This window comes from Pan paniscus, chromosome 3 (genome assembly GCF_029289425.2).
Source record: "Pan paniscus chromosome 3, NHGRI_mPanPan1-v2.0_pri, whole genome shotgun sequence".
Lineage (NCBI taxonomy): Eukaryota > Metazoa > Chordata > Mammalia > Primates > Hominidae > Pan > Pan paniscus.
Window position 1 is genome coordinate 55,593,508 of NC_073252.2, and position 25,866 is coordinate 55,619,373.

At 36.9% G+C, this 25,866-nt stretch overlaps 1 protein-coding gene across 1 annotated transcript; it reads right to left on the reverse strand.

Moving 5' to 3' along the window:
• Positions 1 to 11,306: 11,306 nt before the first annotated feature.
• AREG (amphiregulin) lies at positions 11,307 to 23,549 on the reverse strand. Its single transcript, XM_003832322.4, has 6 exons — positions 20,849 to 23,549; positions 19,525 to 19,773; positions 17,055 to 17,256; positions 15,772 to 15,924; positions 13,646 to 13,757; positions 11,307 to 11,557 (listed from the first exon to the last, which is right to left on the reverse strand). The coding sequence occupies exons 1-5, from the start codon at positions 21,174 to 21,176 to the stop codon at positions 13,664 to 13,666; spliced, it is 1,026 nt and encodes a 341-aa protein (XP_003832370.4). The 5' UTR covers positions 21,177 to 23,549; the 3' UTR covers positions 11,307 to 11,557; positions 13,646 to 13,663.
• Positions 23,550 to 25,866: the final 2,317 nt, after the last annotated feature.

Here is a 25,866-nt window from a genome sequence, read left to right on the forward strand (position 1 = left end):
CTGAGAATCACAGAATACTTTTAAATAATTAGTTAATTAATTATTCAATAGACACTTGATCATCAAGCACCAGGGAGTTCAGGGGACTTATGCTTACATGGATGGCACAGTACGGTCATTAGAAACCAGTGCCCTGGAATAAGGCCCTAGCCAACACCTCTTCTTCCTTAATACCTAAGAATCACAGGGGTAATACAACGCTTATACTACAGCACACTCGTTATTATAACTGCAATGAAATAAGTCTATATTTCCACTCACTGGGATGTGTCTGAATATACAGACCACATTCATGTGTATGTATAAATGCTAAACTCATATGCAGCATGAGTTGTTGAGATCAACATGATTGCATCAAATGCAACATGATTATACTCAAGTTCACTCTGGGTATACTGTATGTGCGCTCACTTGTTAACAAGGCAGCATAATATTCATCTAAGTCTCAGCCTGCACAATGAGAATCTTGCAAGAAAAAAAAAAGAGTTCAGGAATTCTTACCTGGAAAGAAGATGTGCCAAATGAATGGGGAAGGAGAAACAAGAATGAAGAAAGAAGCTGCCAATTTATGTGGAACCTCACAGGGCCTTTGTTTTAAGCCTGACCAAAGGTTTATGTCGGCCCTCCTGATCTTTTGACTGTTTGCCCATCCCTGTTATTTTTCACAAGTTTCTTTGCATACTTTCAACAGCACAAGGAAAAGCGTCTTTGTGCCTCCAGAGTCCAGTGTTATTCTTATCCTGCCAATCTTTCTGCACTAAGTTCCTCCACCACTTCATCACTTTCTTGGTACTCTAAATTGCTAATCAGAAATTTTCTCCAAATTTTCTCTCATGATTAGAGAAGGCTGCTTTTTGTGGATTCCACCAAGCGCTCCTATGTTCAGCAGGACGGTCAGGGCTATGATTAAAGGAGTTTTTATTTATTTACAAACCCCTAGAATTGGAGCTTTGTTTTTCAGAATACTAAACAGTTTTTTAGTGCAATCGAGGTTTTAAAAAATTAAGGTATGTGGGACCTGTTAGAAGTTTGTAATCCAGGGATTCTTAAACCTGATCCATGGACTTGAGTAGTTAATATAGAATAGGGATTTTGTAAGGAATAAATGGATTTACATATGTAAACTGATTAAAGCTCATTTGGTACATGGTAAGTAAGCACTCAAAGCTAGCTCTTATTTACTGATGCCTTGGAATCTGTCCAGTATGAAAGATCCTTCAAACTTAGCTTTTCTAGCCATATAATTTTATAGTATATGTCATACATATTATTTAGAAAGTCTCATCACCCCTGTTTCAAAATTATCCCTAAACTCTCAGGATTGGTACACAATGAGAGGCTCTATAGCATTAAAAGTTATATTACAGAATAATATGTAATGATATGGGAAAGATATCTATCATATATTGCCAAATAAAATATGATGTGTTAAAACAGCATGAAAAGAACAAAAAAATTCTTACATTTTATGTATATATGTTGATAAAGTGTTTGGAATAATATACGCCAGAATATTAAAAGTGTTATTTCCGATTAGTGGAATTTGGGGTGATTTTTAAATTTTCTTTCTTGTTAAGTTTCAACAATAAACATGCGCTTCTATGAAAAATAATTGAAGTTCTTTTTTTTCTTTTTTTCTCCCACTACTCACCTCTAATTGAGGTTATTTTAAAGAAAATGATTCAAACTCAACTCCTTCAAGAAGATATTTGAGACCTGATTCTATTGACTCCAACTATAAGCACATTGCTAGAGTGATCTTAATGTTTTCATTATCCTAAGACTGAGCCACAATGTATTTCACAATTTATTTGGATCTACAGTCAACTGTTTTTTGACAAAGATGCCAAGAACATTCACTGGGAAAGGACAGTTTCTTCAATAAATGGTGCTGGGAACTTAGCTTTCTGCTCTTTTCATAGAATGAATGCTACTTGACTTTGGAAGACACCATAAAAGTCATTTAACCCTACCTCTCAGTATTGCATAGATTTCTCTACTGCTACTCATTCTTTTCCACCACAGATTCAGATGTATTTTTGGCTTATGTGATTTATTGACTGAAAATCCAGAAATTCAGGGACAGTGAAGTCCACCATTAGACAGTTCTCAGGAATTTATTTGTTCTAAACCAAAATCAACCCATAAAAGATTGGAATAATAGATGCATTTTGTTTTCTCTAGAGTGACAGAGTAATTATACTTTTTTATAGCTAAGACTTTAAACACTAAACTAGAGCTAATATTTTCCCCAATCATCTGTCCCTTAGGCTAAGCCTCTTCCACTCTTCCAACAGCAATTTCTCTCCATTTTCACTGCCACCACTGTGGTTTAGACTCCCTTCATCTCCCTCACCTGACCCCCTGAAAGAGCTGCTTCCCTAGTTGATCCCTCTGCTTCCCCCACTGCATTTCTCCAGTCCTCTCTGCACATAGAAACATGATGTGTTAATCAGATCATGAGACTTTCCACTTCTTAGACAATCCATAATTCCCCATTGCCTTCACACAAAAATCTGAACTTCTCCAATGTCCTGTGGAAGATTTGGCCCTGCCTTCCCTCCTCCATCCCATTCTCATCACAGCTCTTCAAGGGCCAAACATCTTCCCATACCACTGTCTTGCTGGGTACCCCTATTGTCTCAGGGTCGTCCCTTCTTATCCTTCAAGTGTCAGCTAAATGACACCTCCTCAATAAGGCCTTCCACGTGGTCTACAGTAGCCCTTTCGCTTAATCACAAAGTGAGCCTCGTGTTTATTAGCTTCATTTCCTTGTCACCATTGGTCATTTTCTGCATATATAGAGAAATACATGGGAGACAGTGTTGCAGAAGGCTGAACTAAACATTCTTGGTGCATGGCATGCCATCGGCATTGTTCCAGGGAAGGCTTCCTGTTGTTTTACTTAGTTATTTTTCATTACCTTCCCTACCACTTCTCTGTTCTCATCACATTTCCCTGACCATTAGGCAACCATTCTGATGTGTTCTATGTGTATTGCATCATGATCTTGTAAATGTGTATTTTAATTAACAGAAATACATATGGATGTTATTGGCTTCTTTCTTTGACTCAACACCTCCTTTTAAAATTTCAACATTAAAAAAATCTACATTATTACTATGAATACATTCCCTTCATTTCTAATGGTTGCATAGTATTTCCCAGTGAGCATCCACACCGTTGATTTCTGCATTATCCAGTTGGAACACATCAATTGCCTCTAATCTCTAACATTAAAAAAAACTATAATGAACACCCTCATGCAAGTCTTTACATGTGTCAGGAATATATTTACTCTGGATAATATGGTATATTCATTTTTAATTTTACTAAGTACTTCCATAATGGCAGCTCCAGGCTAATCTCCAGTCAGTAATGTTTAAGGATTCCTATGTTCACAAGCTTCTGCCAACATTTGGCATTACCCAGCTTCTATTTTTGCAAATCTTATGGTCATTAAGTGATATCCTATTGTTATTTTGATGTGTATTTCTGTTTATTTCAAGAAGTTTGAGCATGTTTATATGCAGGGCCATGATATATGGATGTGGGTACTTACAAAAGAACACCTAGCCAAGAATGTGAGTGGGAGCTCAAAACCATCTTGTGCCCTGTGAGCACTGGCATGGATGGGACAATAGCTATTTGAAGGAAAGGCTGACTATTTATTTCTAATTCCACCAAAGCAACAAATGGGCTGTCACTAGTCATAGCCACATGCTTATTGGTTACTTAGGTTTTAAATTCTGTGAATTCCTAGCTCATATCCTTTCCCCTCTTTAAATGGAAGGTCCTAAGTTGAAGGTATTTCTTTGTTGACTTTTTAGTCAGTACTTGAATATTATAATCTCTTTTTGTTTTTAGACCCTGTACGTTCCTTCTCCCATTTTGTCAGCTGTCACAGATTTGTCCATGACATTCTTCTTGTAACAGAACTTTTAAATTTTGATGTAATGTAAAACAATAGGTAATTTTCTCTTTATGTTTTTAAATTATGGGATTTTGCTTAAATCCTTTCCCACCTTTAAATTACATGTATATTTTCTACACTATTTTTGTATTAACTTCATAGATGCACATTTTGCATTAAGATATTTTATCTTTGTGGAATCTATCATTGTCTGTGGTATAAGGTAGCCATCTGAATTTATTTTTCTTTGAATTCTAAGACCCCCCCTTTTTTTACATTTACTAAGCAGTTTATTTTTCCCTATTAATTTATAGAACAATTTTATTGTTTAATAATAAATTGGCTCTGAGCTCCGTCTGTCTTTGCACTGGTCTATTTGTTCATGATTACATGAGAATGTCACTGTTTCAACTCTATATATTCTTGGACAATACGGTATATTCATTTATAATTTCACTAAGTACTATTGTAATGTCAGCTCCAAGCTAATATCCAACCAGCAATGTTTACAGGAACCAGTAAGCCAAAAATCCTTTATTGTTTTTGTTTCTTTGTTTTTAAATGACAGCTGTTTATGGACTACCACTTTCCCATGCAAATTTTAAAATATGATTTATCAAGTTCCTAAAAATATCCAGCTGAAATTTTGATTAACATTTTAATGAATTTAAAGATGATTTGGAGAGAGAATTACCCTCTGTACACTATAAAGTCTAAAACAAGGGAATGTCACTCCATGACAGATTTCTTTGTTTTCTTTTAATAGGTGTCTAAAATTTTCTTCAATGAAATCTTATATATTCATTGTAAATATATAAATAACTTATAGTTTGCTAATGATTGTACCATTTTATTTTTATCTTGCTAATGATTGTGAATACCATTTTATTTTTATCTTAATATTGCTCTTTGTAAAAAAAAAAAGCTGTTAATTCTGAAATTTTATACCTGGAAATTCATGAAATTCTCTTAAAATTTCTAATAGTTACTATGTTGATTCTGTTGGCTCTTCTAGGTAGATTACCACTGTGACTGCAAACAAAGACACAGTTATTTCTTTCCTACCAAATCTTACACTTTTTATGTTTTTTTCTTATATTTTTATCAGAAATTTCATACTGTGTTAAACAGTAGTAGTAATAATGGGTATCCCTGCCTTAATTTTAAAAGAAAAAACAGCTATTACTTTGACAGTAAGTATAAATTCTGTTATGGGTTCTAGTATATAGCTGTTATCAAGTTCAGGAATTGTTCTTTCATTATTAGCTTAAAAACTACTTTAAATTATACAATTTTGCACTTAAATGCTTTTTCTTCCTTTAATGACAAAACCCTATGTTGTTTTAAATTATATTTTATATAACAATGATACCTTTTTTGATGGTGAACCATCCTTGCATTCCTGGCAAAAAGTCTGCTTTCATGATATAATTTTTTAAAATATAACTTTCAATTTTTGTATCTGTGTATAAGTCAAATGTGCCTATGATTATATTCTTATATTGCCCTTCTACATATTGGCATCAAGATTGCCCTATCTTCATAAGATGAGTTGGGCATATGTCACTTTCTTTTACATTCTGAACAACTGTAAAGCCATGTGAGCTGGGATGGGGGGTTTTTCCTTTCTTTTTTGGGAGAATGGGAGAAGATGAACTTTGATTATCTTTTCAATTTTGTATTGCTTATTGGTTTATTTAAGGGTTGTTTTCCCCATCACACATTTTGTACTTTTTTTTTTGTATTTTTGTAGCAATTTATCCATTGCATCTAGTGCTTTTATATATTACTGCCTTCTAGTAACTATGAGGATACAACAGCAGCAATAGGGAAACAACCTAGTTCTTGGTTACTATTACTGGAATATTGAATTAATAAAATTTATAGTGTCCTACTTCTATATTTATTTTATTAGAGATAATAATAAATTCTCTTATTTTTAAGCCACTAAAATTTACTTACATATGTGGATCCTCATACTCTTTTTTAACTTTTAAAATTTATTGTTTCTACAGTTACTAGATAACCCAGAAATTAACCCAGGTATCTACGGTCAACTGTTTTTTGGCAAAGAGACCAAGAACATTCACTGGGAAAAGGACAGTTTATTCAATAAATCGTACTGGGAATACTGGATATGCATATACAGAAGAATAAAACTTGACCCTTATCTCTCACTCTATTCAGAAATCAACTCAAAATGGATTAAAGCCTAAATATAAGACCTGAAACTTTAAAACTACCAAGAGAAAATATAGGGAAAGTCCTTCAGGACATTGGTCTGAGAAAAGATTTTATCAATAAGACCTCAGAAGCATAGGCAATAAAAGAAAAAATAAACAAATGGGATTATATCAAAGTTAAAAGCTTTTGCACAACAAGGGAAACAATCAACAGGATAAAGAGACAACTTACAGAATGAGAGAAAATATTTGCAAACTTCATCCAACAGGGGATTAATATCCACAATATAAAAGACACTCAAGCATCTCAACAGCAAACAAACAATCTGATTAAAAAATTGGCAAATGATCTGAACCGATATTTCTCCAAAGAAGACATACAAATGGCTGACAAATATTTTTAAAAGTTTAATATTACTAATCATCAGGGAAATGCAAACAAAAACTATAATGAAATATCATCTCACTCCAGTTAGAATGGCTATTATCAAAAAAGACAAAAAATAGCAAATGCTGGTAAGGATGTGGAAAAAAGAGAACTCATGCACTCTCGGTGGGAATGTAAACTACAGCAGTCAACTACAACTACAGTGAACTAATAAACATACGGTAAACTAGTATGGAGAACAGTATGGATGTCTCTTAGAAAACTACAAATAGAACTACCATGTGATCCAGCAATCCTACTACTGGGCATTTATACAAAGGAAAGGCAATCAGGATATCAAAGAGATATCTCCATCCCCGTGTTTATTGCATGTTTATTGCAGTACTATTCACAGTAGCCAAGATATGGAATTAACCCAAGTGGCCAAAACATAGGAATGGATTTAAAACTGTGGTGTATATACACAATGGAATACTATTCAGCCAAGAAGAAGAATGAAATCCTGCCGTTCACAGCAACAAGAATGAAACTGGAGGATATTATGTTACATGAAATAAGCCAGGACAAGAAAATTAACTGCCACATGTTCTTACTCATATGTGGAAGCTTTAAAATAGTTGATCTCATAGAAGTAATAAGTAAAAATAGAAGATACCCGAGGCTAGGAAGGGTATAAAGGAAGAAAGAATAGGGAGAGATTTGGACACAAAGGAACCAAAATTATCACTAGATAAGAGAAATAAGTCCTACTGTTTCAAAGAAAAAAAAATGAAGAAGGAAGGAGGATCTAACATCAGAAGCAATTTCAAACAAAAGAAACTTCCCCTGAAAGGAACAGCCAAGTGAGGGCCATGAAAACTGAAAATTTTGAGTATAATTTTTACACACTCTTAAATAAAGTGGGAATTACATCCATTGAGAAGTTATTACCGTCACTTTATAACCCATAAAAGGGTTTTTGCTAGTGAGTAAACACATTATGTAGGACTTCAAACCCATACACTTCTCCCAGTTGCAAAACACTTTCTGTCATGACAATTATAAAAATAAATGATATTGAAAGGCCTCTAATCATTCCTTCTTCAATCAACATATATTTATTGAGCAGTAAAAAAGACACAGTCCCTGCTCTTGGGAGCTTATAGACCATTCGGGGAATAAGATATTAAATAAAGAATTATACAAATAATCATTGAATTTAAAGTTAGTAAGTGTTATGAGAGTATATAACAGGATAATTTTACCTAGCCTGGGGGCAAAAAGACGAGGGGATAAAGTTAACTGGGAGAAAGAATTAGTTCAGCTGAAATAGGCTTAGGCAGAATTTTATGATTCTTAAGCTACTAAGTAGGTTTTTTCATATACAAAATAAGCACCTAAGCTTGGACACAATACAGGCAAATAAGGAAAATATTTTGCTGTTCTCTGAGATAAATTCACAAAATGAGGATCTCTTGAGGACCTGGCTATGATAATAGCATGCTCCTCTCCCAAAGTGCCACAGTGCTGGAGATACCCAGGGAAGAGAAAACAAAGGTTGTTGATACACACTCATTTATCCTGCCTAGTCATCTAAAATTAACTTTGACTCCAGACTTCTAGCTTCTGAGATCATGAACAGGGGAAAATGAGAAACTGAATGTTATTTATCACATCCTGGAATTAATTGAGTTTGCCTCCAAGAAGGAATGTTGTAGTCTAACCTAACCAGCATTTCATAAATTGCCTTTAACTTAAGCAAAACACACATATGTAGATGATATCTAACCAATTAAAAAACAGCCTTTTCGGAAAGTGGGGTGGCTAATGAGCAGTATCCAGCTTTAATTCCAATATTTATTTGGTTGATAGATCATTGTCTCTGTTTTTTATTCTGTGTGTGCACATAAATAAGAGCTCAGTTGTATTTTAGGAGATGATGAGGAAATTTTGTGGCTATAGCACAGGTACATAAAATACAATACCACCTTATTTGGGTCTTAAAGAGATAAACCAGCTATTTAAATATTTTATAAATGAATGGCAGTCAAAATCATGCTAAACTAACATACATATAGAATTCTCCAAACCCAAAACAAACACCTTGTGTATAGGAGGAGTAGAGAGAGGAGTCTAAGTGGGCCAACTCTGTAGCCAGAGATCCTGACACTGTCATTTACTAGCTATGTGACCGTGGTCAAGTTTCTTAATCTCTCTGAGCCTCACTTTACTTATTTATAAAATGTATCTAGCCTCTAAAAAAATAGATGAGTTACCACTTGTAAAGCACTTAGAAGAGTCTATGGGATACCAAACTACTCAATAAATTTGAGGTTTATTATTATTTTTAAGGTAATAGTGTTTTCCCTTCTACTCCACTGTAATGACTTCACAAACTTTTTTTTTAAGGGCTAGAAAAGTATATGGGATAGCAAGCCTAGAACCTTCACAGTGGTGACCACTGGCAAAAATTGTCAACACACATATTTCTTCTGACTTATTATAGCCTCCTTTGGTAATCTTGAGCGCTTACGTGGCTTTTGTTACCAAATATATTTTGATAACTCTCAATCTACAAGTTTTTTTCTCTCCATGAACTTCTTGTGTATCTAACTGCTTACTGGATGCCTTCCACACCTCAAACTCCACCGATCCAAAGCAGAATTCATTATCACACTTGTAGGCCTTCTCTTTTTCTTCCCTATGTTCAGTCTCACATGTGAGGTAAGGATCAGGGTTGATTCAGTTGACTAACTGGCCAGGCTGATAGTTATTTCCTCGTAAATCTGTTACAAATTTAAAACGATGACTTTATAAAATAGAGAAGAGCCATTCTTCAGTCAAAAATAAATGAAAAGCTATGTTTCCCTTCTAAAATATAGAACAAGCCAGTTCAAGGGTTCCTTACTTTAAATCATTTCACCAGCCACCTAGCCATTGAAGCCAGGAATCTGAGAGTGATCCCAGATTTCTTCTCTTCTTCCATTACCTCATTACTTTCAGCTTTGTTTTTATAATAAATAATCTTTTTTGTTGTTGTTTTTGTTTGTTTTGCTTTTTTCAGATATGAGGTCTTGCAATGTTTCCCAGGCTGGAGTGCAGTAGCTATTCACAGGTGTGATCATAACACACTACAGCCTCGAACTCCTGGGCTCAAGCTTTCCTCCCGACTCAGCCTGGCAAGTAGCTAAGACTACAGGTGCACTTCATTGCCCCCTGCTACGTTTTTGTGTTTTTATAAAACTTCAAATCTATGTTGAGTTTCCCTTCTTAGCTTCAGATGTTCTTTACATCCCACCTGGAATAGCTCAATTGCTTCTAAGCCTATCTTCTGACCTTTGGCTTGGCTAAAATCCCTCCCCAACACTGTGGTCTGATGATCTATCTGGAATGCAAATCTGATCAAGTTTGTACCCTGATTTCCCCTTGCTTTCCATGGCCTACAGTGTGACCCTGCCCTCACCACCTAGCTTCCTTAGATCTTCTTTTGACTTCACAGGTTGATACTGAATGATTTTCTGTATTTTCTCTTTCAGGTCATATTGTTTGGTGATTTTGTAATTTTGCTTATGCCTATAACAATCTCGTTTCCATAACTCCTATTCATCCTTCAAAAAAGTTTCAGGTAGCATCTCTCCAGGCAGCCCTCCCTGACTCATTCAGGCTGAGCTAGGTGATAGCTTCCTGGGAGCTACCCTAGGGATTCCTGCTACACATCTTAGCCAGTTATTTACTGCACTGCATTGAGAAAACATACCACCTCCTGCTAACTAGGTGGTAAATGTCTTGAAGGCAGAGCTTTTCTGTCTTACACTATACTTGAATCACCTGCAATAAATATTTAGTGAACTAGGATGAGGCTCAACACTAGTTGCATATAGGAAATATCTAGGGATCTTTTAAAAATGTTAATACCAACAACTCACTCTAGTCCATTGAAATGGGAGGCTCTGGGAGGGGAGTCTAGGAGCTTAGACATTTAAAACTTTTCAAGTAGTGATAAGGTATAGCTGAGGCTGGGAGCTCATTGGTTAGATGATCACTGGGCAAGGATCTGGTGGATAATATGCCAGAGACATATGAAGGTGTTGATGCTTAATCCACCTTTCATTCATGAATTTCTCTTCCATGAGATGATTGCTGGTAATATTCCCCATCCCCCCATACACATATCATAAAGGTTGTTTTGTTATGTAAGTAGGCAACTTAGTTCATCAGCCAGACATCAAACTGCGAGGCATCCCATAACCTTAGCGTTCTTGAAAGAGCATCCACCACCAATACACACATTTGTTTAAAATACAGTACTGTAAGAAAATAGTAACAAGAGGAGGGAAAGAAGGAGTGCGTTTTAGATACCTCATACATTCATGTCTTGATATTAGGGAAAGAAGTCTCAAATGTAAATACTTCCTAGTTCTCTTAAAATGTCACTCTTGTAATATTGAAACTTATTTTTCTCTCATTGTCTATGATGGTCATAGTGATGGGCAGTGAGTTTGCTTTTTCTTTTATAATAATCTAGGTGCACTGTAACAGAGAGGTAGCACCTTATCTTGATTCTAGATGCTTTTATAATTAACGGCACTTGGTGTAAGTTCTACATTGGATAAGTAAGACCAATTTGGGATTATTATTATAAACACTCATGTTTGTGGGAGAACTATGTGACTCTAGATTATAATTCTCCCATGAAGAATGTCATCTAATAAAAAATAAGTTTAAAAAATCAACATAAAGACAGTAAAAAGAGGGAGAAAAGCCTTTTTAAATGATCAACCAACTGTTAGGAGAAAAATACACTGGAGTCTTGCAATATCAAAACTAATATTCAAACTCTCAATCTGTTTGGTTAAAAAAGTTTAATGAGCTGTAAAATAAATACACTTCCATTAAATATTAAATAAATTATTTACAACTTGAAAAAATACTTTTTACCTTCGTGCACCTTTATATACAGAAATAGCATAAAAAGTGACAATTGAAAGTTTAAAACCATCATAACAAAAAGGGTCCATTGTCTTATGATCCACTGGAAAGAGGACCGACTCATCATTTATGGCTATGACTTGGCAGTGACTCCAATGTGATATCCTGTGAGAAAATAAAATAAAATAATAAAATAAAACAAAATGTTACAGATAAGCTCAATTTCAGCACAGCTTTAAGAAACTTTAAAGCATAATCAGGAATCAGAATTTCTGTCAGTTGTTTTCCAATACATCGTTTGAGAAATGCTAAGATTTTTCAGAGAACAACTCTTACTTCGGCTTGAGTTCCTCTTTCACACTTGCTTTGATTATACACCTACTTCAGTAGAAGTCTGCATATGCTCAAATCTGTTGCATCAAATTCTGCTTAATAAAAATGCAACAGCAGTCATGAGAAATAGTTTTCCTAATCAAATCTATGCAGTGGACATAATTAAAATCAAAGATTAACTGTCTCAGCATATTTATGATATACAGTTAATTTAGGAAAATTAGTACCAAGGGCATAATAATAGTAACTACCAGTTAATAGGCACCCACTATGTGCTAGCACAGCATATTCTTTTTCCTAAAATAATTCTGGGATCTATGCTAAAAAATCTCAGTGGCAAATAACCAAAAATCCATCCTTATTCACACTGGTGGTCTTAGCTTTACCACAATAAGCCAATACATTAAAAATTTTGATGCAATAAATACCGAGTTTAGCATTGGTATGAATAATTACCCATTTTATGAATTATTGAGCTAATTCTGCAATAGGCTAAAAACAAAATATCTGTACTTAACCAATGCTAAATATAGCGTTGTTCAAGTATCAGAACCATCTGGAGTGTACATTAAAAATAGAATTCTGATTCAGTAGATTTAGGGTTGGGCTTAGCAATATGCATATTCAACAAGCATCTCAAGTAATTCTTTTTTTTTTTTTTTTTAAGATGGAGTTTCGCTCTTGTTGCCCAGGTTGGAGTGCAATGGCGCGATCTTGGCTTACTGCAACCTCTGCCTTGCAGTTCAAGCAATTCTCCTGCCTCAGCCTCTCAAGTAGCTGGGATTATAGGCATTCACCACCACACCCAGCTAATTTTTTGTATTTTTAGTATAGAAAAGGTTTCACCATGTTGGCCAGGCTGGTCTTGCACTCCTGACCTCAGGTGATCCGCCCACCTCAGCCTCCCAAAGTGCTGGGATTACAGGCCTGAGCCACTGTGCCCAGCCCTCAAGTAACTCTTAAACCTACTGAAGTTAGACAATCAATAACTGAAATGACATCATCTTTCTTGAATGTTTAAGGAAATAAAGTTCCTTCTTCTGACAAACTTTAAGTGTGTTCTTGATTTCCTTGCCTCCCTCTTCCTCTGGGAGTTTTCTTCCCTAGCTGCTCACTTTCATTATCAACGAAATATTCCTCTTCACACCTTTTTACCTTATACCTACAACATGCTCAGTTCTCTCTCTTTACAAGAAAATAAAATATACGTTTTCACCAACTTATTTATCAAATTTACATCCCCCTCCCTTTCTACTTCCTTTTGTAAAAAAAGAGCATTCAACCTATTGTCTGTCTCCATGCCCTCACATTATCAGTGCAAGCACCCCCAACTGTGGCTCTCCACCATGTGAGCTCAACCTATCATCACAACTGTATCTCCCCTAACACTCATTTAGATGAAGCCATTTTTCACAAGTTTCTAAAATTATCTATTCCATTTCTCAGCATAACCCTTTCTTTCCCTTCACAGTTTCTTGAACCAATCTCACTAGTCCTTCAACGTTCACTTCCAAGGCCACCCTGAACACATCTTTTCCTCCTCCCTAAATAAATTCCACTGGATTCTTTGTTTTTCACTGGAAACTTCTCATACTCCATTGGTTCCTTTCTCATGACATTTATTTTACATCCCTAGTATTCTGGTTTCTTACATTTTTTTTCCTATCTACTAAACAATAAGTTCCTTGAGAACTGGACCAGTGTCTCTCATATTTATATCCCTAATAATACTTATTAAACACGTAGTCTATTCTCAATATTGAATTCCATCTTATACTCAAAGAATAATACTTTAACATAGCCATTGTTCATAGTGTATATATAATTAAGAACACATTCCATATTTTTCTTGAGATTATATAGTGTTAAATTTTTCAAAATTATAGGATATGATCTAAAGATATATTTTAAAACTCAAACCTGTAATTTTATCTTCAGTTATGCTATAGCATGTACATTTCCATTCTCTTGTCGAAGTTTCTTTCGTTCCTCAGCTTCTCCTTCATATTTCCTGACGTATCGTCTTCTAAGCCTTCAGAGAACAAGGCATTCTAATGTTATCAAAGTTCTATTCATCTATATGTTTGATTGGGGTTTTTATGAGTAGAGGGGGTTCCATTTCATGAGTAGTGATAGACCAGCAATCACTGTACTTGACACTAAACCTAAACCTGGCTATAAAATATTACCAATTTCTAAGGGGGTATTTATGTTGACTTTATATAAATCCATTTCCAGAGGGCTTATATTTAAATGTGTCTTGATATACCAATTCTGAGAAGGTATGAAACACATCCATATGTCTTGCTTTTGCAGAACTTAGTACAGCTGCCATGCACAATTGGAGAAGATGATGGTATAGTTTTGCCATAGGAGAACTCTATACTTGCACAAATTAAATGATTAAATATTTTTAAAACAGGCTTACAAAACAAGTTGAGCTTTATTTATTTCTAGGTATAAAATATATCCTTCTAGCTTAATTTACTGCTACTTTCCACTTTAAAAACTCAATTATTTAAAAACTTCTTGTTGTTGTATAAAAACCCCCTGTTGTTAGGAGGTCTTTAACCCACCACAAAACATTATCATTAAAATCATAAAAAGTTTTCTTTTATTGTAATAGTTGAGGGGAAAACTCACCTCAATTATGAAAACAAACCCAGCAACTTTTGCTTAGGTTTAGTGTTTGTTTTATGTTTCAAACACAAGGAGAATATGGGAGACAAGGGGAAAAAAGCCACTGCTTAATTTTAAGAGTGCTAACATTAACAAAATCTATCCATTCTTTCCCAAAAAATTATTAAATATTTCAAGTCGAATAATTACAAGTTTAATTATTACAAAACATCTTCCTTAACTAGCGATTGTTTTGTTCTATCCTTTAAAATAATAATGGTTTGTCTGAGAGTATCTCTCCTAAACACCTTTGCATATCTGGCTTGAGGTACTAAAAAACCAGGACAAATTCTAGGGTGTGCAAAATAAATTTAAGCTACATATCAAACTTGATATGCATGATGAAACAATTTTTATGTGTCATGTTATGATGATCTCATCTAAATTTAAAATAATTGTAAACAATGGCAGAAGATAACCCCTTGTTTCCTGAATGGTAGTCGTGGTAGATCATGTACACAAGTGGATAGCTGTTAAAGTTATTTACCAAGACCTAAAATTAGAAGAATGAGTCCCTTGCTTTTCCCAAGCTCTAGCAGCACATGAGTCATCACAGAGCCATTCATGTCCTCCCCCAACTTCCCTTATTCAGTGACTTCTGTTTGACAGACAATGCCATTTTGATGCACCCATCAGTGCCTACTACCTGGGACAGTCTAGTCCTAACATTCACTGGCCATGAAGTGAAGTGTGTGATCTGTTATTATGAGCACAGGGAAGATACGCTGTAGTGAAACAGTAATAGAATTGTCCTTGCTTGCTATGCCATGTCTTATGATGGAAATTTATTTTTAATAATTGAGTTCTCATATTTGATAGTAACAAAATAAGCATAAGCTCTAAGTAAATTAGTACCATGTTATAATATTCCTAACTCAGAATTTTGCATTCTAATATGAGCAGAAAACATATCTATTCTTTACTGCTGATGATTTGTAGTTCTTTGTCGTTTTTAGTATCAAAGCAGTATGTCTGATACTACGAACCTCCTATAAACAGGTCTTAATTAGCTCCTGAGGCTTGATGAAGCATAGGATTTCACAGTAGATATAAATATTTTCTGAGATTCTAAAGTAACCATGAGTAGAAAAATAACATGAAATAAAACCTTCAATTACTTAAGTTCAAAAAATTTCTAGATCTTCTATAAAAGGGCTTTACATGTTAAATTTCAATGGTGGCCACAAGTCATAAACATTGACCACTTTCTGTGATATTTGTCAATAAAATATAAAAATATAAACCAAAGATCAAGTGACAACAATATAATAATTCATCTAAAATACCAGAGTAGAGTATGAGAGAAATACTGAAAAAATTAACCTCCCATTATTTTATTAAGAATTTGTAAGTTATGTCATACTTACTGGACTGTAATAACAGCAATAGCTGTGAGGATCACAGCAGACATAAAGGCAGCTATGGCTGCTAATGCAATTTTTGATAAACTACTGTCAATCATGCTGTGAGTTTTCATGGACTTTTCCCCACACCGTTCACCGAAATATTCTTGCTGACATCTGCAAACAATTCACATTTAAAAATTATAATCACAAAAACATGCGGTGTGTTTTAAGCTTACTTTCCGGATCATAAAGAACCATTTAATTCCAACATTAAAAAAGTTATGCCATATACTCGTATTTTAAATAATGAGACACAGAATGCATTCTAACTAAGGATCTATTAGTATAAGAACAAGTTGAGATTAGTTTGGGTGTGATATTTCAAGAAGACACGCCTTGTCATTCTTTGTGTTTCTTTTATGACCAACTGATGAGTTCAGTGATTTGTTATGCAGTTGATACATTCCAATATTATTTAATGTGCTAGCTGCTTGTGGGAGGTAAGCGGGGAGGAGGTTAAAACAACGTGAAAGATTATGCAAAAATTACCTTTAGGTCCTTTTTTAAAGGAGTTTTTAAAAAATGCATACACACACACACACACACATACATATATATATAGAAAGAAAGAGAGAGAGAGGGAGAGAGAGCAAGCACGAGCATGCACAAAAAATAATGGTTTATACCAGGGGTCAGGAAACTACAGCCTATGGATCAAATCCGGCCATTTGCTGCTTTTTTGTTTTGTTAAACAATCTGCAAGCTAAGAATAGTCTTTACATTTTTGTTTTGCTTTGTTTTGGAGACAGGGCCTCGCTCTGTCTCCCAGGCTGGAGTGTAGTGGTGCGATCACGGCTCACTGCAGTCTCAACCTCCTGAGCTCAAGCAATTAATTCTGCTACCTCAGCCTCCCAGACTACTGGGACTACAGGCTGTCACCATTGTACTCAGCTAAACTTTTTTGTATTTTTTGTAGAGATGGAGTTTCACCCCATGTTGCCCACGCTGGTCTCAAACTCTTGGGCTCAAGGGATCTGCCCACCTCGGCCCCCCAAAGTGCTGGGAATACAGGTGTGAACCACTGCACCCACCAATTTTACATTTTTAAATGGTTACACTTTAATTCGTTAAGTACATGTAACAATCTTGGCCCACTAAGCCTATAATATTTACTATCTGGTGCTTTAACAAAAAGTTTACTGACCCTTGGTTTATACACTGGAAAAATAAATGGTTTCCTGCAGTTAGGGGTTTCAGACATGGTGCTAGAAATACAGAATTCTATATGCTTTAGGAAAACTTACTTGCATGTTACTGCTTCCAGGTGCTCTATATATTTGCATTCTCCGTGAATGCAGAAATTTTGAAATTCTGCATTACATGGATTTTTCTTCTTTCTGTTTCTTCTATTTTTTCCATTTTTGCCTCCCTTTTTCTTTCTTTTGGGTTTATCTGAAGTATTTTCACTTTCCGTCTTGTTTTTCGGGGGCTTAACTACCTGTTCAACTAAAAAAGAAAAGATTTATTGACAAGAGTCTCTCAAACTTGAATATAATTTTAGAGACATGAGAGAAAGATGTCATAGCAGTGAGCGCTCACAGGGGTAACAGCCATGCGCGCCTCATTACCTAACACAATATAAAAGTTAGAGAGGACTGAATAACCCTAATTTATAATTTTCAGTTTTTTCTACCTGAAAGTAGTGTCCACTCATGATTATAGTTGGGAATTAGTGAGTACTACTTGCAGGTGGAAAAAATTGAGAATTATAAATTAGAGTTACTCTAGGTTACAATGCTCCAATTCCCAGATTACAACAGACTATAATCAAATTGATAATTTCCATGGAGCTCATTTTCGTGGTCAATCTATTTGAAAACAGGAGCCCAGGAATATTTGTATTCAGTGCTTCAGAGATTTATCTTATCAGATCCACAGAAACTTTTGTTCAGTCTTGCAGTTATGCAAGGTGTAGTTTACCCACATACTAAAGATAGGAAAGGGCTTTGCATGTTAGTGCTGTGCATTTTGTTACACTAATGTCTGAAGAGGTTTATCCAAGTGAATATTTAGCAAACAGATTTCAGTAAAGAGAAAATACCATTAGTCATAATGGTCATGCAGCACCCATTCAATACAAAACATTAGAAACATAGTGAAGGTCAACTAGGGTATCAAAGATAGAATATCTGTGATTAAGGAAATGGAAAATAAATACTGAGTATTTTAGCAGATTATTATAATAACATTTAACAAAAGTAAAATTAGTAGCAAATGTTTAAGAGGTGGTTATGCAATTTTTATATTGAAACTTTTCTCTGACGATAAAAAAGCACAAGATAGAAAAGTCCTTTAAAAGAAATATTTTGAATGAACGTAACTTCACTTTGTCAGATAGATTACAAACTACAGACAGAGGCAAATAAAAAATAGTCACTATGCTGAAGTGTTGCGATAAGCACTAACATCATGGACATTTAACTTAGCCTTTGGAAGGTGTTCAGCCAACATTTTCACTCTATTTCACAATGCATCGCAATTTTGAGCACTAGTCATCATTTGTACTACTAATCATTTACTTGGCCTTCTGAAGTGTTAACAACTTGAAACATGTTTAAGAGAACAGTTTCTAGACACCTTCATGGGTCTAATCTCATGCCTTCAAAAATAAGCACAAATGAACCCCTTCCCCACCTCACAGAAAAGCACACTTTGAGAAGGAAGGGAATTAAGTGGAGTGTTCGCTAACGGTTTTCTCACTTCCCACTCACCCAAGTCACTGTCCCTCTGGTACCACTTGGTGTCCCTTCACCAGTTCTGAGAACCAGACAAGAGGGGGAGAAGCCAGGGAAACTCAAGTCAGGACAGAAAAGGCCTTCAAGAGCTCTGAAACCATCTTGCCCTGCCTCTGTAGTGGATGCTCTTAGGATATTTAGATCTTATTTACTGTTAACTTCTTCTTCCTTCAAACTCCAAAGTATGCAATATTTCTCTCTTACTTTGGTACTTTCACTCCAAGCAAAGGGCCTTTTTAAAATATGAGATAACAGGAAAGTGAAAGAAACCATGGGTTATATAACTAACAAATGGGATTTGGGGTTAAAGAGTGATTTTAGCAATACAAAATCTAAGTATATTCACCCTTCTTTAATATTTCCAGATGGCATTATTATTATTATTCCATCAGTTTCTCATCACCTAGTACTTATATGCTAAAGTCTAATGCCTCCTGTCCCATTACTTCCTCTGTCCTCTTATTTGTGTTAAAATGCAGTTATCTGGGGAAGGGTGGTGTGGGGGAAGGGGATACAAAAGCTAAGATACAAAGTAGATAGGAATGGTTAATGTCTAAATTTGTCTCTCAGAATGGGGGTCATGTAGCATAGGGGGAAAGAGCTTAGTGTCTCTTCTGCATAGAATCAAACAGACTGGAGCTCTAATTCTAGCTCATCTGCTTGTTACCTGTAGAACCTAGAGCAAAACCTTTTTCGGCTTCAGTTATCACATCTGTAAAATGAGGATAACAATTCCTACTTAAAGTCATTGTGAAGATTAGGTTTAAAAATGAGACATACACCATTTATGATCACTCTGGCCATATAGGATGTGCCCACATTATTGGTCTTTTTGTCTCAGTTTACCTAGGGGCTATCCAACAGATAGACATACAATAAAGCCACTAGAAAATCTGGGGAGCAGCTTTACTTCTGAAGCAGCTTTGCTCATATAAATCCACATCTCACAGGCCATATTTTTGCTTTATCCCCTACTCACCTCTGACTGAATCATCGACAATATAGCCAGGTATTTGTAGTTCGTTATCATACTCTTCTGAGTAGTCATAGTCGGCTCCCGAGGACAGTTCACTACTAGAAGGCATTTCACTCACAGGGGAAATCTCACTTCCTGAAGACATCTCACTTCTTGAGGTAACCTCAAATCCATCAGCACTGTGGTCCCCAGAAAATGGTTCACGCTTCCCAGAGTAGGTGTCATTGAGGTCCAATCCAGCAGCATAATGGCCTGCAGGGGAGGGAATAAGGGAAGAAAAGAAAAGGTAAAGTAGGGTGCCTTTCGAGTCAGCTGTGTTAGGTAGAAAAGTTTATCTTTTGACATCAAAGCAGTTATTGCACATGTGCTATTGTTTGTGATTGAGTCATTTCTATGAAAGAAAGTTTACATTTTTGCCAGCAAGCAAATTCAGCTGTCCCAATTACAGAAGTGCTTTTCTGAAGTTTTTCTTTTCCACAGATAATCCACATTAATTTCCACATCAAAAAAATCCCGCCAAATTGGCAAATTAATCTAATACAATTACTTGATGGCTAATGTCTAAAAATTCCCATCACTTCACATTCCAAATGCATTTCTCTTTTTGCTAGAATGCCACCCTGGCCTATTTCGGTAGGTTTTAGATACAAATATCAGATTTTCTTCAGATGTGTTCATATTTTTAAAAGATATTTTTAAAAGATAATCTTTTAAAATAATATAAACAGTGGTTAATGATATCGATTATTATTGTCATTTTTCATTATCATTATTATTATTACTACATAGACAATAAACTGAGTACTAAGTAAGATTTGGGGCCGAGAGTTAAGTTACTGCTTTATCTTGCTTTTTCTTAGGTCTCAATAAAACAGCATCAGAGTGGTGCTTTTAACCTCTCTCCGGGACACTCTAAGTCCCTCTAGGAAGGTAAAGAAGAAATCACTAGACAGAGGAGATGGAGAATTAGGCAGGAGGCAGCAAACACTGCTGGGTCCAATATCTGCGGAAATCACTTCACCTCTCTAGATCTTGGTCTTTTTAATCTTTTAATCTGTGAAACGAAGGGTTAGGTTCAAATGATCTCTCCCGTCTTCTCAGCTGAACTAAAGAAAAAGTACAGCGATTCTCCGGGACACCTTGTCCTGGACATTTGAGACATCTGCCCTTCACTTTTCCTCCTAGGGAGGGAGCTACAGTGATCACCTCCTGCGGCGCAGGGTCGGGGGAGCTAAAGGGCGATTTTTAGAGAAGCAAGAGCCAAACTCAAGAGGCAAAACCTGCCATGGGAGGAGAGCCCAGCAGTTCAGCGCCGGTGAATCCTCACCTGAGCCGAGTATCAAGAGCGACAGCACCACCGGCGCCGGCGGTAGCAGCGGGGCTCTCATTGGTCCTTCGGAGCGGCGGCGTCTCGGTCTCTGGGGCAACTCGTCTCTGGGACACGAGCTACCGCCAAAACGAGCGGGTGTTGGAAGAGCGAGTGGAGACCGGGAGTGTGCGCCGCTCTCCAAGGCTTGGGGAGCTCGGGGCGGCGGGCGCGGCGCCTCGGGCTGTCCCGGGACCTCTGGGGCGCTGGCACCCAGGTGTGCGAACGTCTGTAGGGCGGTGCGCACCTGCCGCTTTATAGGCTCAGCCGGGAGGGGGCCGCAGCCCATGACGTCAAGGCCCGGCCGTGGGTGGAGGCAGGCGGCGCCCCAGAAGGTGCTACCCGAAAACCACGCGCGGAGGACACACGCCCCGCCTCCCTCGTGCGTAAGGATTCGCGGAGAGGAAGTGGAACTTAAACCTCTAGCTGCAAGCCGTTTTTGAGGGCGAGCAGGACTGGAGTTCCGGAGCTAGTACCTGACAGAAGTCCCGATGTTTCAAACTCTGACAACCTCTTTGTATACTTAACATCTACAACAGACAGGGATTAAATAGAAGAGTTCCGTATTTAGATGTAAAAGTACTTTAAGACCAAGAGTGCTTTGCCTGATGTTTCCAACAAGGATAAAGGACGAGAGAACTCTTAATGAGGAATTGCTTCATGTAGGATGGGCTTCTATCTCAATCAAGAGCCCTTCCCCACCCATTTCTGTGAAGTGGCCAGAATTTCAAATCCCCTCACTCCCTATTTCTTTATGTGGCCCAGGGGCCTCATCAACATTAATATTTATTGATGATTTATTATTGCCAAATTATGCACTTAAAATTTTACCTACACCATCCCACAGCCGATAATGTTCAAAGCCAGGAGGATATGAATTCTTCATCTGACTCTGAAATCTGCTGTTTTCCTCTCTGATGAATTTAGGTTTAAACTGATCCTTGAAAAGAGAGTTTCTGGGAAGAACAATATTTAGCCTAAAGGATAATTTCTACTGGTGGCATACTGGCATTTAGGTGAAGAGTAGTGCTCTAGACTGTGCCTCTCAAATCCCAAGATAAAAAGGTCAGCGTTGAGGGCCCACTTACAACCTAGTAGGATATTTAATCATGACAAGTAGATAAAATGAAGCGGAGACAGGAAGCTACTTAATTTGACTAACTTGGATGTACTGTCAACTAAAGAACTGGATTTTTCTTGACTTGAGGAAGAGAAAAAGCATTGTTCATTTTCCTTCACCTGGAGATATGTATCTCTTTCCTGATAGTTTCAGTAACACAGCCCTTTTAAGAATGTAGGTCAGGCCAGGCGCAGTGGCTCATGCCTGTAATCCCAGCACTTTGGGAAGCCGAGGCGGGTGGATCACCTGAGGTCAGGAGTTCGAGAGCAGCCTGGCCAAGATGGCAAAACCCCATCTTTACTAAAAATACAAAGGAAATTAGCCGGGCGTGATGGCGCGCGCCTGTAGTCCCAGCTACTCGGGTGGGCTGAGGCAGGAGACTCCCTTGAACCCGGGAGGCAGAGGTTGCAGTGAGCCAAGGTCATGCCACTGTACTCCAGCATGGGTGATAGAGCAAGACTCCGACTCAAAATAATAATAATAATAATAACGTGAGTCACAGTGCATCTGTCCTAATTCTGGAAATTTTTTTAAAAAGATCACTTATTTTTAATGGTATATCACAGTGCGTAGTCCAAATAATATCATGCATTTAGTAGAATGAAATAATCATGAATCATGCCTTCTATTCCACATTTGTTGAGAGTGTATTTTGTGTGAGCCACCTGCTTTATATTTTATGAAGGGGAGGTATAGGTTCACCAGGAGCTCAGTGGTGTGGGCCAGATACATAGATAAGTAATTCTAATAGATCACATGATAAGAAGGGTTCAGAGTGCCATGGAAAAAAGGGACATGGTTTAATTTTGCCTCTGTTTAATGGAAAGCTCTGTGGAAAGATGAAGAGGCCCCTCAAAGGCCTTCCCAGCAAATCTTTCACATGGAATAAAGACCTGATGTGAGGGTATGACCAAGTATGGGAAATAAGGCTAGAAAACTGTCATGCCCATTCCAAAGTGAAGTAGGGGCCTGCACTGTTATCTGTTCTGGTGGATGAGGCAATTGTGATTCAGAGAGATTGAGAGACTTGCCCGAAGATTTCAAAAGATTCTTTTGGAGGCTTTGTTTGGAGCTCATGCAGTTGGTCTACACTGTTGCACCTTTATGCTCTCATAGGCTTCGTTTCTGTTCTAGCCCTGTTCTTCTCTTTTCTTCTTTTTTTTTTTTTTGATTGACAAGTAACTTCATATTTGTAGTATATGACATGATGTTTTGATATATGTATACAATGAGGTTAAATCAAGCTATTTAACATATGCAATACTTTCCATTTTCTTACTCTTCTTATTGAGATGAAAACACATTGTGCAGATCAGTCATCAGAAATGTTTCACTTTTGGGAAAGTGGACTGTTTATATTGGAAATTGCTTAGTCTTTTTCCAGTTGGAAATTTATAGGGTGAACATTTACATGATCTAGGCACATAACCTAGATCTTGGGGGCAGCATAGCTTAGTGCTTTGGATGAGCTTTAGATTCAAACCAATGTGGGTTTTCATATACAAATTCCAGCACATACTAAGTTACTTAATATTTGAAAGATTCAGATTCCTCATCTGAAAATAAAAAATAAAGATAACTACATGCTTTTAAGCAGATCAAATGGATAAGATACATGAACAATACCAGATCCTAGCATAGAGTGAGTGCTCAATAAATGGCAACTATCATGAATACCCTTGATATTATGATAGTTACACTATGTAAATCATATTTAAGAACTGAAGGACTCTTATAAATGGAGCTACAGAGCAAGTGAAGTAATCTTCAATATTTTCAAGCCATGAACTTAGTATTTACTTCACATTAAGACTAACCATTTTGGGTATTTTATGGTGCATCATTGGGCAGCATGGAGCGTCATCACAACCACATCACATTGCAGCACCTACTGATGTGTCATGGCATTCTGGAATATATGCATGAGTTGGAAACCAACCCTGTGTAAATGTAGGATTCTTTACATTCAACATTCTGCATGCTAGGCAGAGACAAAGGGGAACAATTTCAAAAAGTTTGAGTAGCAGCCCTTTTTTATCGTGATAAATTGATGGTCCCTTAATCTATATATGGGTTAAGGGCAGCCCTAAGAGCAAATGCTCCTAACCACTCAGTTTGATGCCTACTCCATGAGTCTTGATATTTCATATGAATAGTGAAATGATTTCACTTTGGCTCTGCTGAAAGATGTGCTATAAAACCAAAAGTATAATCGTGTTCATATAATTGATATTGAATTTTTATAGATAGTCCTAGAGTGAGTAAGTATTGCATCACAGTGACTTTTATGAGTCAACACGCAAACCTCCAAACCAGAATTAAGAAATCCTCCAACGTATAAGCAACATTCCCTATATTATTAATAAATGCACTAGCTCCATTTAGATATATATATAATGTTCATTTTATTTTATAATTTATCCATACTGAAGAATACATCCATCAGGCTGGGCACGGTGGCTCACGCCTGTAATCCCAGCATTTTGGGAGGCCAAGGCAGGCGGATCATCTCAGGTCAGGAGTTTGAGACCAGCCTGGCCAGCATGATGAAACCCTGTCTCTACTAAAACGACAAAACTTAGCCTGGTGCAGTGGCAGGCACCTGTAGTCCCAGCTACTCAGGAGTGGGGACTGAGGCAGGGGAATCACTTGAATGCGGGAGACGGAGATTGCAGTGAGCCAAGGTCATGCCACCGCACTCCAGACTGGGTGACAGTGAGTGAGACTCTGTATCAAAATACATATATATATATATAATTTTTAGTCCCTTCAAAAAGAAGCCTTAACTGAGCACTTTGAGTACCTTGATATACCAATAAAGTCAAATTACAGTTGACTTTTTAACACTGTGGTGTGAAAGGGTGCCTACCTGACATGAGAAAAATCCATGTATAACTTTTGACTCCCCCAAAACTTAACCTCTAATTCCCTACTGGTGCCCAGAACACTTATTGATAATATAAAGTTGTTTAACATTATTTTGTGTGTTATATGTATTGTATACTCTCTTCTTACAATAGGCTAGAGATGAAAATTCTTAAGAAAATCATAAGAGAAATATATTTACTATTTATTAAGCAAAAGTGGTAATTATAAAGGTCTTTATCCTCATTATCTTCATGTTGAATAGGCTGAGGAGGAGAAGGAAGAGGAAGGGCTGGTCTTGCTGTCTCAGGAGTGGCAGAAGCAGAAGAGGTGGAAGGGGAGGCAGGAAATATTTTTAGGCCATACAGTTCATCTGCAGATTTTTTCAAATTGTTGCAAATCTCAGAAAACTTTTCCAATACATTTACTGAAAAAAGTCTGTGTTTAAGTGGACCTTCGTATTTCAAACCCATAATGTTCAAGGCTCAACTATACTTTCACGGCCTCAACAGTGTGGTTTTGCAGAGCAAGAACTGGCAGATGGGGCTGAGGGCAGTGGATGATTATATACAATAGAAACTAAGTAAATGTAATATGCTATTGAGGCAGGAGAATAGGTTCTGGAGGCAGGGAACCTAAGGCCAACTCAGGCTGACTGGATATCAGAGGCTACTCCCTTTGAAACCCTCCTTTTGCTGTGCGGCAGTTGCTGCCTGGCAGCTGGAAAATGAAAGTACCTCTGATTGGTCTGCTCCCACAACCAATCAGACTGGTCACAGGCTTACGCTTCAACCAATCAGACTGATCGCAGGGCACTAGCGTGAACCAATAGGAAACCTTTAGAGAGTATATAAACTCCAGAAAATTCTGTAACCAGTGCTCCTGAGCTTCTTGTTTGAGCTCGCTTCTTCCCTGTGAAGTGCACTTTCATTTAAAATAAATCTGTGCTTTGGCTTGCCTTGCTTGTGTGCTTTGTTCAATTCTTTGTTCTAAA

What these genes read in the sequence shown, in the direction of transcription:
- AREG (XM_003832322.4), bottom strand. Translation starts at nt 21,176, where the DNA reads ATGGGCTGCGGCCCCCTCCCGGCTGAGCCTATAAAGCGGCAGGTGCGC. An exon ending in TGTCGATGATTCAGTCAGAG is followed by an intron (nt 17,257 to 19,524) that starts GTGAGTAGGGGA and finishes TTTCTTTTTTAG; the next exon opens with TTGAACAGGTAGTTAAGCCC. An exon ending in ATTGCTGTTATTACAGTCCA is followed by an intron (nt 13,758 to 15,771) that starts GTAAGTATGACA and finishes TGTTCTCTGAAG; the next exon opens with GCTTAGAAGACGATACGTCA.